The sequence below is a fragment of the Pygoscelis adeliae genome, unplaced genomic scaffold, assembly GCF_000699105.1.
Source record: "Pygoscelis adeliae isolate BGI_AS28 unplaced genomic scaffold, ASM69910v1 Scaffold206, whole genome shotgun sequence".
Taxonomy (NCBI): domain Eukaryota; kingdom Metazoa; phylum Chordata; class Aves; order Sphenisciformes; family Spheniscidae; genus Pygoscelis; species Pygoscelis adeliae.
This window is the reverse complement of record NW_008825052.1, coordinates 735674-750729: the sequence shown is the minus strand read 5'-3', so window position 1 is coordinate 750729 and position 15056 is coordinate 735674. Positions and strand designations below refer to the sequence as shown.

Below are 15056 nucleotides of genomic sequence, written 5' to 3'. Positions count from 1 at the left end.
CAAGAACATTGTTCTTTCAACCAGAATCAGCTGAGCTACCTACAAACCTGCTCCATTGGCAAGCTGGCTTATTTCTGGTTAATACCAGTAGCAGGTACTCTCAGGACAGCCACTTAGGACTTTGCTAATTTATTATCCGTTATTCTAAAGGCTTGTAGGTCACTTGCTCAATTTGATCAAGTAATACTAAAATCCTTCATTGATGAAACAATATTGAATCCTTTGAATGAGAAACACACGTGCTGGTGCCCAAGGAAGAAAGAATGGTTGGTTATAGTATAGTAATTGTGATTCTTCTTTATGTTCTGCATATGATAATTCTGTAATTAAAGCTGCTTCACTTCAGTTCAATGTCATTTGGACTCTGAATAATGAAGTAAATTAATGCTCTTTGGCATTGCTGCTTTTCATAATACTGTGAGAAAACACAAAGATGAGAAAGTGCATGCCTGGACCACCAGGCAAAGCCACTGAAAACTCACAACTTTTTTTGCAGAAGAATACCAAGACAGAATTATCTAAAGATTAGTTTACAAACTACATTTTAAAAAAATTCCCTTCACTCACCCTCCCTTTTTCAAAAATACATTTAATTGAAAGTATCGGTTTAAAATATAAACCGTTCACACAAAATTATCTTCTGCTTCAAAATAACACCAATGTTCCTAACAGGTAACGTCTCTCACAATTCAAATTTAGATAAAAATACATTTTATGTTAGTTGATGATAGTGATCATGTGAGATATGGGAGGAACAATTATGAGTAAAGTGAGGTGAAAGAGACAAGATTGTAATGTCTGCTATAGGGTTTGGCTAAAAGTGTAGCTTTTTGCTTATGGATATGTTTCCTTGAAATTAGCTATTTTGTTTCTTTTTTTTTTCTTTTTTTTTTTTTCTCCTTTGGACAATTGCGTTAACTTTTTATTCGATTCCCACTAATTTCTGTCACTTAAAGAATAATGTAGTTGTGGAGTTTACATTTTCACAGCATTCTGAGTCATTGCTTTGTAAGCTATTCCCTGAACTAGTCTAAACTGGCATAACTCCACTGATGGAAATGGATTTCAGCCACGCAGCCATATATCATAAATCTATTTGCCAAAGTAAATAAGTCAGTAGAGTTCCTAGTAGGAACAGCATATTCTTCATTTCTGACAACCAGCTGTAGTAGTATAGGTATGTACATTCTTCCTATTTTTATTTGAATGTTTTTCATTTGTTTCTTCATAGTTTTCTTTGCACACATACAAACAAAATAAATGCCAGAGTAATGCATGATATACAGAAATATGAGATAAATCCTTTCAGTGCTGTCTCCCCTTATAGCCTTCATCATAACCTTCCCATATCCCAGACTCTGTTTATTAGGTGCTTGAAATTGAAAACAAAGCTCTAAAACCTTAGAAAGCAGCAGTATAATAACATTTCAGTGGTATATATGCCTTTTCTTGGCTTTAAAAAGAAGTAGGAAAGTTGTCTATCATTTATTAAATAATTTTCCTAACTCAAATAACCTTAGTTTTATACAGATGCATAAACTCATTACTGTTGTGTAATTGTACTGCAGGAGTCTGTATACTACGCAGAACATACTTAGCAAATAGGGATGAAATTAATTCTAAGATTTTGAAAAGACTAACAGATGAAGCATTAGAAAAGAAAGAAGAAGAAGAAGAAGTAAGGTAAAATATTCCAAATATCTGAATGTATAAAATGAGCGCAAGAAAATTCTAACCTTACTTTGTGTTAAAGGTATCAGTGCATTTATCAACACAAATGTGCACTAAGACTAGTTGTGATGTATACGAAATAATCCAGTATGTGTTAACTTTGAGGAATATCTCATTTAGATCAGTGAATATGGTGGCAGAAGATTCTCTTGCTAAATGCATTTTTATTAGCCTTTCATTGGTCCAGCCTTTTGATGCAATGAGACAATAACATTTTAGATGATAAAATATATTTTATTTTTATTTTGTACAACCCAAATTATGTTTCAATTCCCACTTGTATATTGTATAGTTCCACATCTATATTGTATATTTCCACATCTTTACTTCACGTTTAATATATCTGCAACTTGCTTCAGTAGTATTTATATAAGTCTTAAGATGAAAAATCTTTTACTTACAGAAGAGAAATGCAAGAAATACTGACATCAGAGGAAGACCAATCTCTAGAGGCTGCTGTGGAGAAAGGTGAAAGTGTGTATCATTTGACTTCTATTTTATCAATTAGGTGTTTCAAATCATTTAGCAATTTAGTTTTTATGCAGATTTTACAGTTTTGATTTCCTTTTTACATTCAGCATCTAGAAAAATGACTTTATATTACTATCTTTGCTGATTCAGGCACTCATTTCTATGTCATTCGTAATGGATGTTACAGAAGAGAGACGTGTATTAAATCAGCCAGCACAGTTGCACTTTTCAATAAATCTGAAGGACAGGACTGTCTATCTCCTCTAGTAACTTTTCTAAGTGGGTTATTAACTGTATTGAAACTTCCTACTCATCAAAAAACCTGTATTCCCCTCACAAGTTAGAAAACATTGTTAGAACTTAGACGAGCTAATAAGAAAATCGCAAAACTGTCTTATTTTCTGTTCTTCCTCCAAGAAGCTCAGCCTGAAGCAATTAAAGGGGAATGGAAATTATTTCAGGAATGGCTCTCTTAACATGCATTAAGAATTGCTGAATCTGGTAGCAATATACATTATGAATTGCTGAATCCAGTAGCCCAGTGGAGGTGGGGCTGCTGCAGCTCCACATCCCCAGGACCATGCAGTAATGTACTCCCATTTCCCCTTTCATCCTCTTCTTACTCTATTACCCATGCTTGTTCCTCCCCAATCCACTTTGATCCCTCCTTCTCCTTGCCTTTGGTCCTTCTTAGAAATGCCTCATACTATTGTAAGTCTCTCACAATCCCAGACTGCTTTTCCTGGCATCCCCTGATGAATCTCATACCCTGTAGACAGTAATCCCTCTCAGCCAGGGAAAGCCTCTCTGGTTGACTCATCTCAATAGATCTCATACCCAGACAATACCTTCATCATCCTCTTTTAATGACCCTGAGGGGAGCCAAGTCAAAGTTATGTTTGTTCTGATTAGGTTATTGGGGTTACCCCACCTGTCATTGTTCCTCCCCTCCTTTGTGCTTATGGAGATTAGCCTTTAATAACATAACCTAACCACATTAAAAAAATGGAATTATGTGTATTACATGAGGTTTCCCCTCTAATAACAATATTAATAAAACATTTTGGGTAGAGACTTTCTTACTTTGCTTCTTTCTGTATTGACAGAACCGCATATTATTTTTGTTTAGCCACTCTTTATTTCCTGGGAAGATTCTACTTTTATATCAGAATTGTGCTATACTTTGTTTCCAGCAATGAAAGTATAATTGTCCTGGGCACGAGTGAATAATCTGTGAGGAGTGAGATTTTGCACCTCAGACAATTCTGTCAGTTGGGTCGAGGTTTAGAATTAATTCCAGTTAGTTTCAACGTTTTTGAACCTCAGCAGTCAAAAAAGTTGCAGGGTTGTACTTTCCTTTTTGCCTTCTTTAACCACTGCCTACTTTCTTAGAAGAATGTTGCTGCCTGAATTGGATCTATTGTCAAGATGAAGTACCATGCACGAGTATCTGTCTCTACATTAAGAACTAGGTTGAGGTCTTTATAGAGTATTTTCTTCCTCTGCTATGGGATCTCAAGGTTTCTCCATTACAGCCTAAATTATCACCTAAGGCCTGGAGCTGAAATTAAAAATTGAAGCGCATGAATTCCCACCTTTTTTTTTAATTCTCTCAGTAGTGGGGGCCTAGACTGCCATTACTGTCTTCCTTTCAAACTTAACACACTGGTTTCTGTAGAAACTTATTATGGCCAAGTTTAAGTTCTGTGTTGTCAATATGTCTCACACACACTTTCTTTCATTATCCAGTCTGGCGTTTATTTTACCTATATATAACAAGGCCTAAGTCGTAAAGGTAGTGTAAGATAGACTGAATATGATAACATGCTTTTGATTTTTAATTAAGTAATGTTTCACCTACTCTCTGAAAAAAATACTCTAGCTTTGTAGGTTTCTTTAAATTACATATAAACTTTAAAAAAATTCTACATTATAACTTTTTATAGTTTCTAATAAAGCACACAGCTCTTCTCCAAAGTGAATGAGTTCTAAAGTATTAAATATAAAGGGTTCTACACAGATACTCTATTATCTCTGTCTCAAACAACAAAGTTCATCTTAGTTTTGTATATCTAAGTCATTTTGATCTGAGTGCTTCAAAACAACAATTATTAAGGATAGAAGTAATAATGTCATATACACACTTGTGCTCTTAACACGTGATAAGCCCTTGTTCAGAGAAAATTGTTTTCCTGCGCCTACATTTGATTTCAATAATCAAATACTGACTCACCAAAACACTTCAGTCATGCTGCTCTTAGCCTGACATCTGCCATCAGCACATTGACTGCAGCTTTTCTCCCATGTGACATGTCTTTACAAAACTATAAATGAATGATATGTTCACAGTTTGGGGTTTTTTTATATAGCGGTTATGGTATAAAAATGAAAACTCAGAAAAATACTCCAGAGTCCCAATCTCGCTCTTTTAATGTCTTATATATCATATCATATGGGAATGGTTCAAAGCTGCACCGGGGGAGGTTTAGACTGGACATTAGGAAGCATTTCTTTACTGAGAGGGTGGTCAAACACTGGAACAGGCTTCCTAGAGAGGTGGTCGATGCCCCAGGCCTGTCAGTGTTTAAGAGGCATTTGGACAATGCCCTTAACAACATGCTCTTACTTGGTCAGCCCTGAATTCGTCAGGCAGTTGGACTAGATGATCGTTGTAGGTCCCTTCCAACTGAGTCCTATTCTATTCTATTCTATTCCATTCTATATAAATAAATGTGCATTTCAATAATTGCAACTTTTGTAACCTCAGTGGGACATTGAAGTAACTGGGATGCTTCAGGACTGAATGTATTCAAATTTATAATACCGTTTGTGTTTAAAAGGAAAAAATGGTTCCAGTAATGAGCAAGGTACTTACACGTCTTAATGAGAGTGAAAGTAAATGGAGAAGGAGACTTCAGGTAAATTTAACATGTATTTAAATTAATTAGGAAGCTAAGTTCAATGCTGAAAATGTCTGCTGAAGGTACACAAAACAATTTATGTGGAAACTCTTGCTTGTAGTGTCTAGCTGAAAATTATAGCCCCACATCTTTTTTCATGTCTGTTGACACAATTATTCTGAGCTTAAATTATTTTCTTACTGTATTTAAGCATTTTTGCAGCAGCTTTGCATGAGTATGGATTTATTTATACTAGGAGTCAGCTATATGATTTCGTGAGAATGTATTTCAGGCATTGTAGAAGACTTATACAGCTTCAGGTAGATCTGTGGGTTCATTCCAATCTTCCTGAAGTAAAACTTGGCGTATTTCTTTCCTGCCACGTTTCATCAATAAAATGTTCCATACAATTGATCTTATCCACTGAAGCAAACAGTTGTCATGGTTTAAGACTTCATTTTCTGTACTTTATTTGTCAGCCCTGCTTTTCTGCCAGAGATTACCCCCTTTCTATAGCAAACTCCACTGGAGCACACCTATGCCTATGCCTCGGTCACCGTAGCTCAGGGTGGTGTGTTAGCACAACCCCATCTTCACTGATGTCTCTTCTGCTACTCTTGCTATTTTGGCAGAAGGTCTTGCAAGAAATAAATGAGTAGCTGGAGCTGATAATTCCAGCTGTCGGCTCCCGTGCTTGTCCTTCACAGCTGTTAATACCAATATTTGTTACAAACTCTTTCATATTGACCCCAACCCCCCGCCTTTCTCATATTGCAGATGGTGGAGGGTTGAATCAATACCCATCTCTTTAGCTTTTATTTTATGTTCTTGCTTTTTTATTTTTATCATCGTGTTAAACTCAGTAAGATACTTTAAACAACAACAAAAAATAAATATAATAATTATAATAATTAAACCTGTACATGTTAGGACATTTCCTCTTTAGTCTTTGAAGATAAATGTTTTTTGGAATCAACTGTAATTATAACATTTACCAGGTAGTTGACGTGTGCTCAGTCCTACAGCCTCTAAATAGATTTCCTTTGTTTTTCTTGTCTGGCTTGCATCCTGATTTGTTTTTTTTCTACCTCTAACTGGAGGCTTTTCAGTGAGAGAGTTTGAACACGGACAATTTATTAATCTGCAGACAAGGGATAGCAAATTACTTGTACCACGAACTTCAAAGCAAGCTGTAGTGATATTAACTTCACAGTTTGTTCAGTCTTTGAGCAAAGTTGCATGATCTTCAAAGCCATTTTCTGCCCTCCTTCGTAAGCCAGATATGATAATTACATTCTAATACCTGTAATCACAGCATTTTAGGCAGAGAAATTTTAAAATTTGAAACAGAAAGGTTATGAACAACTTTCTCAATTAGATTCCAAATACCTTCAGTTCTTAAATTCTTTTAATCTCTCATTCAGAGAAATAAAGGCTAAGGGATATTGGTTTAGTACAGCTATGCACTCCTTTGCAGAAAAAAAGAACAAAAGCCTATGATTAGAGCTATCAGCCTTTCTGAAAGCTCTTGTCACTTTCTGAACATCTATAAGGAAAAGGACATCTTCTTAATTTACTTTGTTTAATGTCTGTCCATCTGTCTTCCTTGACCCTATCCAGCACCAGTCTTGTAAATGGAATCTCTTAAGTGTTTAGACACACTGTAAAATTTAGACATGCTTAGCTTCTGTGACATAGCTATTTCCATCAAAGTCTCTAGGACTGTCTGTGATTAAGTTATGCATGCATGTGAGAATTTGCATGTTGACAGCCTTAAGAAAGTGTCTTCCATTTTGCATATATTTTTCTGCATGTCATTTTCCTCTTTGTGTATATTATGGACTCTTGATTTATTTATTACAGAGCATAAAAACTCATTTTGCTTGACTGCATTCCTGTATATATCAAAAGAAAATAAAGAACTAGAATAAGTGAAGAATTTTCTCAATTTGACACATGCAAAAGGTTGTGGGTTTTTGTCTGCTAACTATATAAGAAGATGCTTGTTTGCGAGATAAAGTTTCCCAATTCTGCATAAATCAGAAATTCAATGTTTCCACCCTGTTTTTCATTATGTTTGTGGTTTCTCTGCCAAAAAAGAGATGTACATGAAAACATATGCCATAATTTCAGATTTTTAAATACATTCTTGTTTAACATGATTTGAATATTGGGTAATCATAACAAGTTGAGATGTACTAGTGGTGTTTTATTACTCTAACAATGGTCTAAGGACATAAGCAAAACAAGGCTTGTAGGAAAAAGTAATATTCTTTATTGACCAACTGATACAGTCGGAAAAATTACACCAGCCTTCAGGTGCACAAACCCTTCTTCAAGTCAGAAGCACTTCTGCCCAATAGGAGCTGTTCTGGAGAACACCAAGTGCGCTCTTTTGCAAGGTCTTGTTTTTGAGCGTAGTTTGAGCACAGAACACATAGATTATAATGAATGAAAAATTTTCTTACATAAAAGCACTGAATTAAATAAAGTACTTCTACACTTTATTCACAGTCGTGGCATCTGATAGATGGTCTGCCTTTCCCCACAGATCAGGTAGTTGATCTTAAAATATTTTGGTCAATGTGCAACACCTGAGCATTAAAATAACTAACTCATTTTTTGCAGGTGATCAAATATAAGTTTTGCAGTGTGATCCAAAAATATCTTTATATCTCTAGTGCCTCCATCACCCCTCAATGGGTTTGTTAAAGTTACTAATTATTTTATTTGTGCCAACAGAATTTGAGGACAATGATGAGCAGCTTCCACCTGAAACGGAACAAATGCCCCAGAAACAGTTCAGTGACTCTGCAGGTTATAAAGAAGAATCTAAACCTACAGGTTGGCCTTGTAGAACATATAATCTCTCTTACTTGCTAGTATCAAGAATTGTACGCCTTCCTTTTCTGCACGCTTTTGCTATTGGCTGTAAATATCATTCCTTACCTTAACTTTTTTCTTTTAAAGAAGTTTATAGTGGAATAGTCAGGTTCAAGTTATTTAAACACCTACAAATGCAATTAAAGGCATGTTGTTATTTCCTGTTAAATGTAATGCACCAGGTATTTGCACTTTGAAAAACAACACAATCCCACTATTGCCTCTACTGCCTAAATACCAAATTATAAATCTGTATGGGGATCTATGGAAATAACAAATAAAGTGAGCATTGCTGAAATTCCAGGTTGACATAACCTCTCATATTCAGAAATCCATGAGCACTCTCTACAGGATGAAGTGATAAGGGAGGGAAATCAGAGGAAAAAAGCTTTAGAAAGTCACTTTCATGGATTCTGACTCCCCAAAAAAAGAAAAAGTAGAAAGAAGAAAATACCAGGAAAAAATGGGGGGAAAAAACCTGGAAATAATCAAATTGCAGTATTCACAAACACCTGCATGTGATTTCAAAAAACCTGTTCTACAGACCATTTTTAAATTAATATTATATCCACATTAATCAGAAATTACTAGTCCATTCCCTGTGGCAAGGGGTCTTGGGAAAAATGGGAATGGATGAATTTTAACATTGGATGTGAATGATCAAAATATGTCCTGTACTTTCCTTAGTCATCCATTGTCCTGCTAACAGCTTGCTAGATTCCACATGGAGTCATGTTTTCTTCTTTTCGGTATAAGGTAAAATTCTGCAGCACACGGAACTCCATAGAACCATAAGCTAATGAAAAGATATACGAAATCCTATAATAGCCCTCTCTCAAAAAACACTTTGAAGGCAACTCATCTTTAATGGAATCAGTCTGCTTTAGTTTTTAAAATATACATTCTAGCTTTTATCTACTAGAATTTTTAGAATATGTTGAAGTCCAAAAGAGAAATAAAACATTTTATTTTAAATAGCAAGTTGTTAAAAATACACATTTTTATGCATTAGAATTAACTTAATCTGTAAACTGAACTGCTTTTTTTTCCCCAAACACCATAAATCAGTACACACAATGTAAGTTTGTCTACTAAGTACATTTCACTGAAATATGCTGAAAATTACTTGACAGCATATATTTATAAGTAATGAAAAGTCTGTATAAACAAATGACATGGTCTGTTTCAAAAAGACAAATGAAAATATGTTCATAATGAAATACATATCAGTTCCAAGGAACGAAAGTGTCACTGTTATCCTACATTTTGCCCTTCTGTTTATTTTGATAGTTAAACACTAATGAAGAAGACATGCTGGCTTCTGGTGTCTCTGTCTCAGCTTTGGCAGGGTTTGAGAGGGGAGGAAAGAAGGATTTTTTAATCTTTTTTATTGCTGAATATGGACTGAGGGCAGAACAAGTCATATCTAATACTAGCAGAACACTGGAAAACAAGTCTGTCCTTCCCCAGCAACTCACTTGGAGAACATGGGGGCAGAAAGCCTTTGAGGATTGTTTGTCTCTATGGTAACTATGATCAGTAAAAGCAAAGAATATGAGAGATTGCCAAACAGAGCAAAAGAATATGAGAGATTGCCATATAGGCATTCCCTGTGAAAGCTCCAGATTTAGGGCTGGGGAGGATCGTTTCCTATCACTTCTGTGATAAGGAAAAGAAATTAAGAACAGCACTGTTAGATAGACCGCCACCTCCTCTGAAGGAAACTTGTTTGCATTTTTAGATCCAGTTATTTTTAAACCATTACTGTCTTTTCAAGTATTTTTCTTTACTATGTTTCTTATTTCTTTAAAATATCTTCTCACTGTAAATCACCTCTGCAAGCAGAATTATTATAACTTATATCTAATAGCAAAGGTACAGCTGCCTTACTTACTTAAAAGTATTTTCAGTATTTTTGATCCCCGAGACCCAGTTTGAAACAAACCAAATGCCAGGGAGGCAACACTTTTGTTATAGTAAGGTTCAAATACCTGAATCAAAATCAAATAATGTTTGGGTTGTCCAATTTTGGGTTGTCCCTTTTCCTTAGGAATGCAATCCTTTTTTCTTTTGTTACTTCTCCCCTCTTTCCAAGGGAAAGTTTCTCCGGTTCACTTAGGCCTGTGTAATCTATTTAAGAACTCCATAAGTATGCAATGTTTGCTGCTAGATATGTTTCCTTAAGAAAGAAAACTCTCAGATAGAGGTAATCTGATGGAATTATGTGCCTAGAGTAGAGAATCAAAGCTGGAACACATGCTGGTACATCATTTGCTAAATACGGCCTATCAGGAGAGGTGTAACGTGAATTGTGTTTCTGAGATTAAGGTTCATACGGGAAGCACTCTATTGAGTGGATTTGTTACCGTGTTCAATATTCTGTCTCAGATGATGTCAAATACTCATTTAAATCCATTATTAATTATCCCTGTATATTTCCAAAGTTTCATGACCTACTTAGAACGGAGAGGTTTTTGAAGGGCAGGACTATAAAAGACGATCTGTTGAAGGCTAGATCCAGACAGCCCACATTACCATCTTCCATATGTTATTGCTTTGAATAGGGCTGTGGTTCACAAGGCAGCACATGTGATTTCCACAGTGTGAATGTGCCAGGGATAACACGTGCAAAAAGCGGTTAGCGTAACCTAGTTATTAATGTATCCTTTGCTTATTTTCTTAAAATCTGTGTTCCTAATGGCATCATCATTACATAGTGCATTAGTGCTGCCCAAATTTAAGCAGGTTTTACTTGGCTACATCTCTGTCTCATTTGGAATACATCACTGCAGAATACAACATAATTAATTGTGACATTTACACAACATCTTTTAATGTACATAAAAAGGGAGGTATTTTCATGTTCCTATTTAGAATCATGGCAAGAGACAGAAATGTCATTGCACGGGATAACTAATGTAATGATGTATACAGAATGAATGTGTAGTTTAGTAAAACGCAAATGTTTATAAACGTTTTCAAGAAAAAAATAATTTCTAATTCAAGATCAGACTATTTGAAATCTGCCAGGTGTTTTTGCTTAACGATATGCCCTTTTGCACTTTTGGTTTATGTTCGGACTAATAATCATTCAAACAGAGGGAAGGTTAGCCACTGAGGTGTCAGGCTATTAGTTGTGTTGTTCAAAGTTGTAAAAAGAAGAGAGGAAACATTAAGTATTCTTTGTTCTAAAAGATCACAAAAATACTTGCCAAAATGCTTATTTGTTAACCTATCATTTAAAAATGGCTCAACTAAAATAAAGTTTTGCAGTTCATCTTGGGGACAGCATGTCAGGACACTGTGAGGGCCAACTGCTCCCAAAGGAACAGGGAGCTGGGAGCAGAGTGTGGTAATACGGCCATCAGGACAGGGCCCAGCAGCCAGAGCCCGTCCCACCACCCCAGCCAGGAGCAGGGCAGCTCCAGCCGGGGGCATTGGGCACCTCCCTGGCGACAGGGACAAGCTGAGGCCGGGCTGGGATGTCGGCCTGTGGGTGGGCCCAGCTCGGCAGAGCCCATGGCTGTGCAGGCCCATGGGGAGGTAGGGAGGCAGACCCTGCTGCGGCATTGCTGGGGGCAGGGGCTGACGGCCCCGGGGACTGACATGGGGTCCTGGGCCACGGGCAGGTGGAGGGAGCCCCAGGGGCCTGGGCAGGGACAGCCAGGCCCGGGGATGCCCTCGGGTCCCTGAGCCAGCATATGAATTGCCATAGAGGGCCTGATTTATTTCAAATCTCAGTTTATCATATATATATAGTAGAGGTAAATAGGGGTATTGAAAGAATGAAAATACAGCCTCATAAGTGGAAGAATAAAATTCTTAAAAGCACCCAAGTATCTAGAAATTTACTATGTTTCTAGAGGACTACCCATTAAGACCCAGACCCAGGAGATGTAGACATTGCAGTGCCCAAAACTGCCATACTAACTTCTAAGAGCCTGGCTTCATATATGGAATTAAGGGTTGTAGAAATAAGCACAACAAGTAGCAAACTAGCAAGGGGCCAACCTTAGTAAGCCACAAAGGAATGTCAAAAGGAGGCATGTATTTGAAACCCCACATCTTTTTAAATTTGGCCAATGACAAAAGAATGGGAGTCCCTAACTCTAGCTCTTTGGCAATTAACTCACTGGAGGCAGGGGACTGGCTTGCTTTCTTCTAGAAGACAGTAGTAGCATGGACCTTTGATATAATAGCTTCATAGGTAGCTTAGCCATCCAAGTCAGAAAAATTTGTTAGATGTGTTCCTTGTCCTGCAGGTGCTCACATATCCCAGCTGCTATTGACACTTGCAGGTAATGCTTTAGTTGGTAGCATGTTAGACAAAAGTTAGGCAGCATCTCTACTCTGACCATTATGTTTAGTCCCGTTCCCTGCTGAATCTTACTGGTACTTAATCACTGAAAAGAGGAAAAACACCTAGTAGTATGCATTGTATTTCTATTCACATAAAGAGAACATACTCCACTTGAAAAAGATACCTAACATGCAACCTGAACACTCCACAACAGCTTCAGTAACTGAACCTGAACCTGGTCAGAACATGAAGCTGCTTCTTTGCAGTGTATGCTAGTTTTCCTACTCTTTATTTCTTCCTATACTGGCATGTTCCATATGAGGCATGACCATATGGATAGCCTGTCAAAAACTGATCATCATTAAATCATAATTTTTAAATTACTGTATATTCCATATATTTCTTTGCAGAAAGAGTCATTATATTTATTTGTGTGCTGATTTAAATAACCGTATGCTAATTTAGTTAAGTAATTTGACCTTGTTTATTTTCCTGGAGAAGCATCAGTATATACTATATCAACATAATGAATTTGGCATTTTCAAGGTGTCTTTGTAAACTACTCGTATAATAATTCATAATTTCATTTAAAAAATTCATTAAAAATAATTGCATTTAAAAAATATACCACCATATTTGAGGGAAATAAAAATAATCCTAAAGCATAATGATAATTTTTAAATGCAAACCATTTTAGAGGAGCATTGCCTTCTGTATGCTATTTGATTTTCAGAAATCATACTACCTGAGTTTGCAGAGGATGATTTTCCAGATATACCAGAAATGGAAATAATTAAAAGGAAGATTGACCTTTTCATGCATGACTGGCAAACAGTGGAGTCAGAAATCAAGCAGTCATCTCTAGTTCAGGTTGTTGTTTTAGAGATTGCTGAGCAAACTCCAGAAAGTCTGCTTAATCAAACTACGCTGGTTATGGAAAGTAAGTAGTACTGTTTATGTGATTTACACTTAACCTACCAAGAGGGATTTTGGAGAGCTTGTACGATGAATATATTGGGGAGGTAGGTTATACTCAGTTCTGTATTGCTCACATGAAGTGGGAACATGACGTGCTGTGTTCTGTGGGTGAGCTGAAAAGCACACTAGCAGCCTTTAAGACATAGGAAGAGTGGTGAATATATATATTTGAAAAATACATATATGGCTACACAAATATGTACATAATAGCTCCCTAAACATCCTGACAGCGCAGTTCCCCAGTTACTTGCTCTATCTGTTCATGTCAGGATACTGGTTTGAGAAATGGACAGATAACAAAAGTTCACTAATATACAATATTCATTGAAGTCAATGAGACTTTCAGGGTGTGTAATAACTTAATCTACCCACCTGCACAGATTGTGTTTCAAGACTGGATTTTTAGAGCCTTGATTTTTTTTTTGCAAATTACCTTTCTCACTTGTGTGCTCAAATCTCTAACAGTTTTGAGTAGTGGATAAATAATATTAATACTACATTTTTCCTATCGTTACTACAATGCAAGTGTTTTATTAACAAAAACATCTGTTGTGTTAGCTTTATAATCAAATAAAATTTGACTGATGATTTTCCCCAATGAACAATAGGAAAAAACCTGTTGCAGTGATGGATGGCACTATCTGTTTGTATAATACTTTTGTACTACATGTTCCCCTTGAAAATACCAATTTACTTCAACCAAAAAACAACCAGTAGAATTTCCATTTTTGGAGGAAGCAATATATTAATTCTGTGGAGAACATTTTGCTCTATGAGTAGAAGAAATGCAATATACAGTTGGCATGATTTGCTTTCACATATGTGCTTACTTTTGTGGACAAAGAGAATATATTCTGGCATAGCCAAATGAAAAATATTGAAACAGAAAAAAAAAATTAACCTTTTCAGAACCTTTTAAATATCATGGTTGGGAATTATCTGCTGAAGACTTAGATGAGGAAGCAGAAGATCTGGCTGCTGAAGGGGAAGATGAAGAAGAAGAAGATGAAGAAGAGGAAAATGAAGATGAAGAAGTAAGCATGCTGGCTTTGTCTATGCTTTTATTTTAACTCATTTATTTTCAGTTTGAACATAACCCCAGAAAAGTCAGATTTTGCACCTGATTTTGTATGATCCAGTTTCAGCCTTCTTACAGAATAAATATCAGCATATGCTTCAAGAACACTTTCATTGTATTCCTATGTTCTGGCTGATAGTAGTTTTACTCCAATGAGAAGCATAAATAGAGGGAATATCTAATAGAGAGAATGAATGTACCTAGTTTTGCCAGATGGCAAAGAGGGGTTTTATTAAAGAAACAAATGTGAACTTTGATTTCTGTCAACTAACAATGATTCTGTGAGCCATCATGTAAACATCAGAAGATGCAGAGTCCTAATGTGCAATCCTCTGTTTCATCTCAGGTATTGATAAAATTTTCAAACACCTACTTTAATGAAATTAAAGGTCTAGCTTCACCTTTCTTTTATTTTCATCCTATATTGGAAGATGCCCATCTCCAAATTTAACAGTACAAGATATCCATATACTGTCCTGGAGCAGTATTAAATAGATTTTTTAGAAATTAATTTTATTGGATAAGTAATCTGACTTCATAATACCAGTTCTTATTGTCTTTTCTGAAGAGGTCTACTTCTGCACATTTAGAAGCAACAGTAAGTGAATTTCAAGAACGCAGCAGGAAAAGGTTTTATCATAGATACTTCTAGCTTAATTTTGGTCTTCAACTGCTAACTATGACATTATTTCAAATTTAAAATGGTCATTCTTTT

The 15056-nt window shown here is 36.0% G+C and overlaps 1 protein-coding gene across 1 annotated transcript in view; it reads left to right on the top strand.

Annotated features, from left to right (window-relative positions):
• Window positions 1–15056, top strand: part of AK9 (adenylate kinase 9) — a gene marked incomplete at its 3' end in the record, with an annotated part of 70251 nt that overhangs the window by 27927 nt on the left and 27268 nt on the right. Inside the window, 5 exon segments of the mRNA XM_009326427.1 lie at window positions 1569–1683; window positions 2135–2199; window positions 7845–7946; window positions 13019–13225; window positions 14173–14297. Coding sequence (XP_009324702.1) covers window positions 1569–1683; window positions 2135–2199; window positions 7845–7946; window positions 13019–13225; window positions 14173–14297 — 614 coding nt within the window.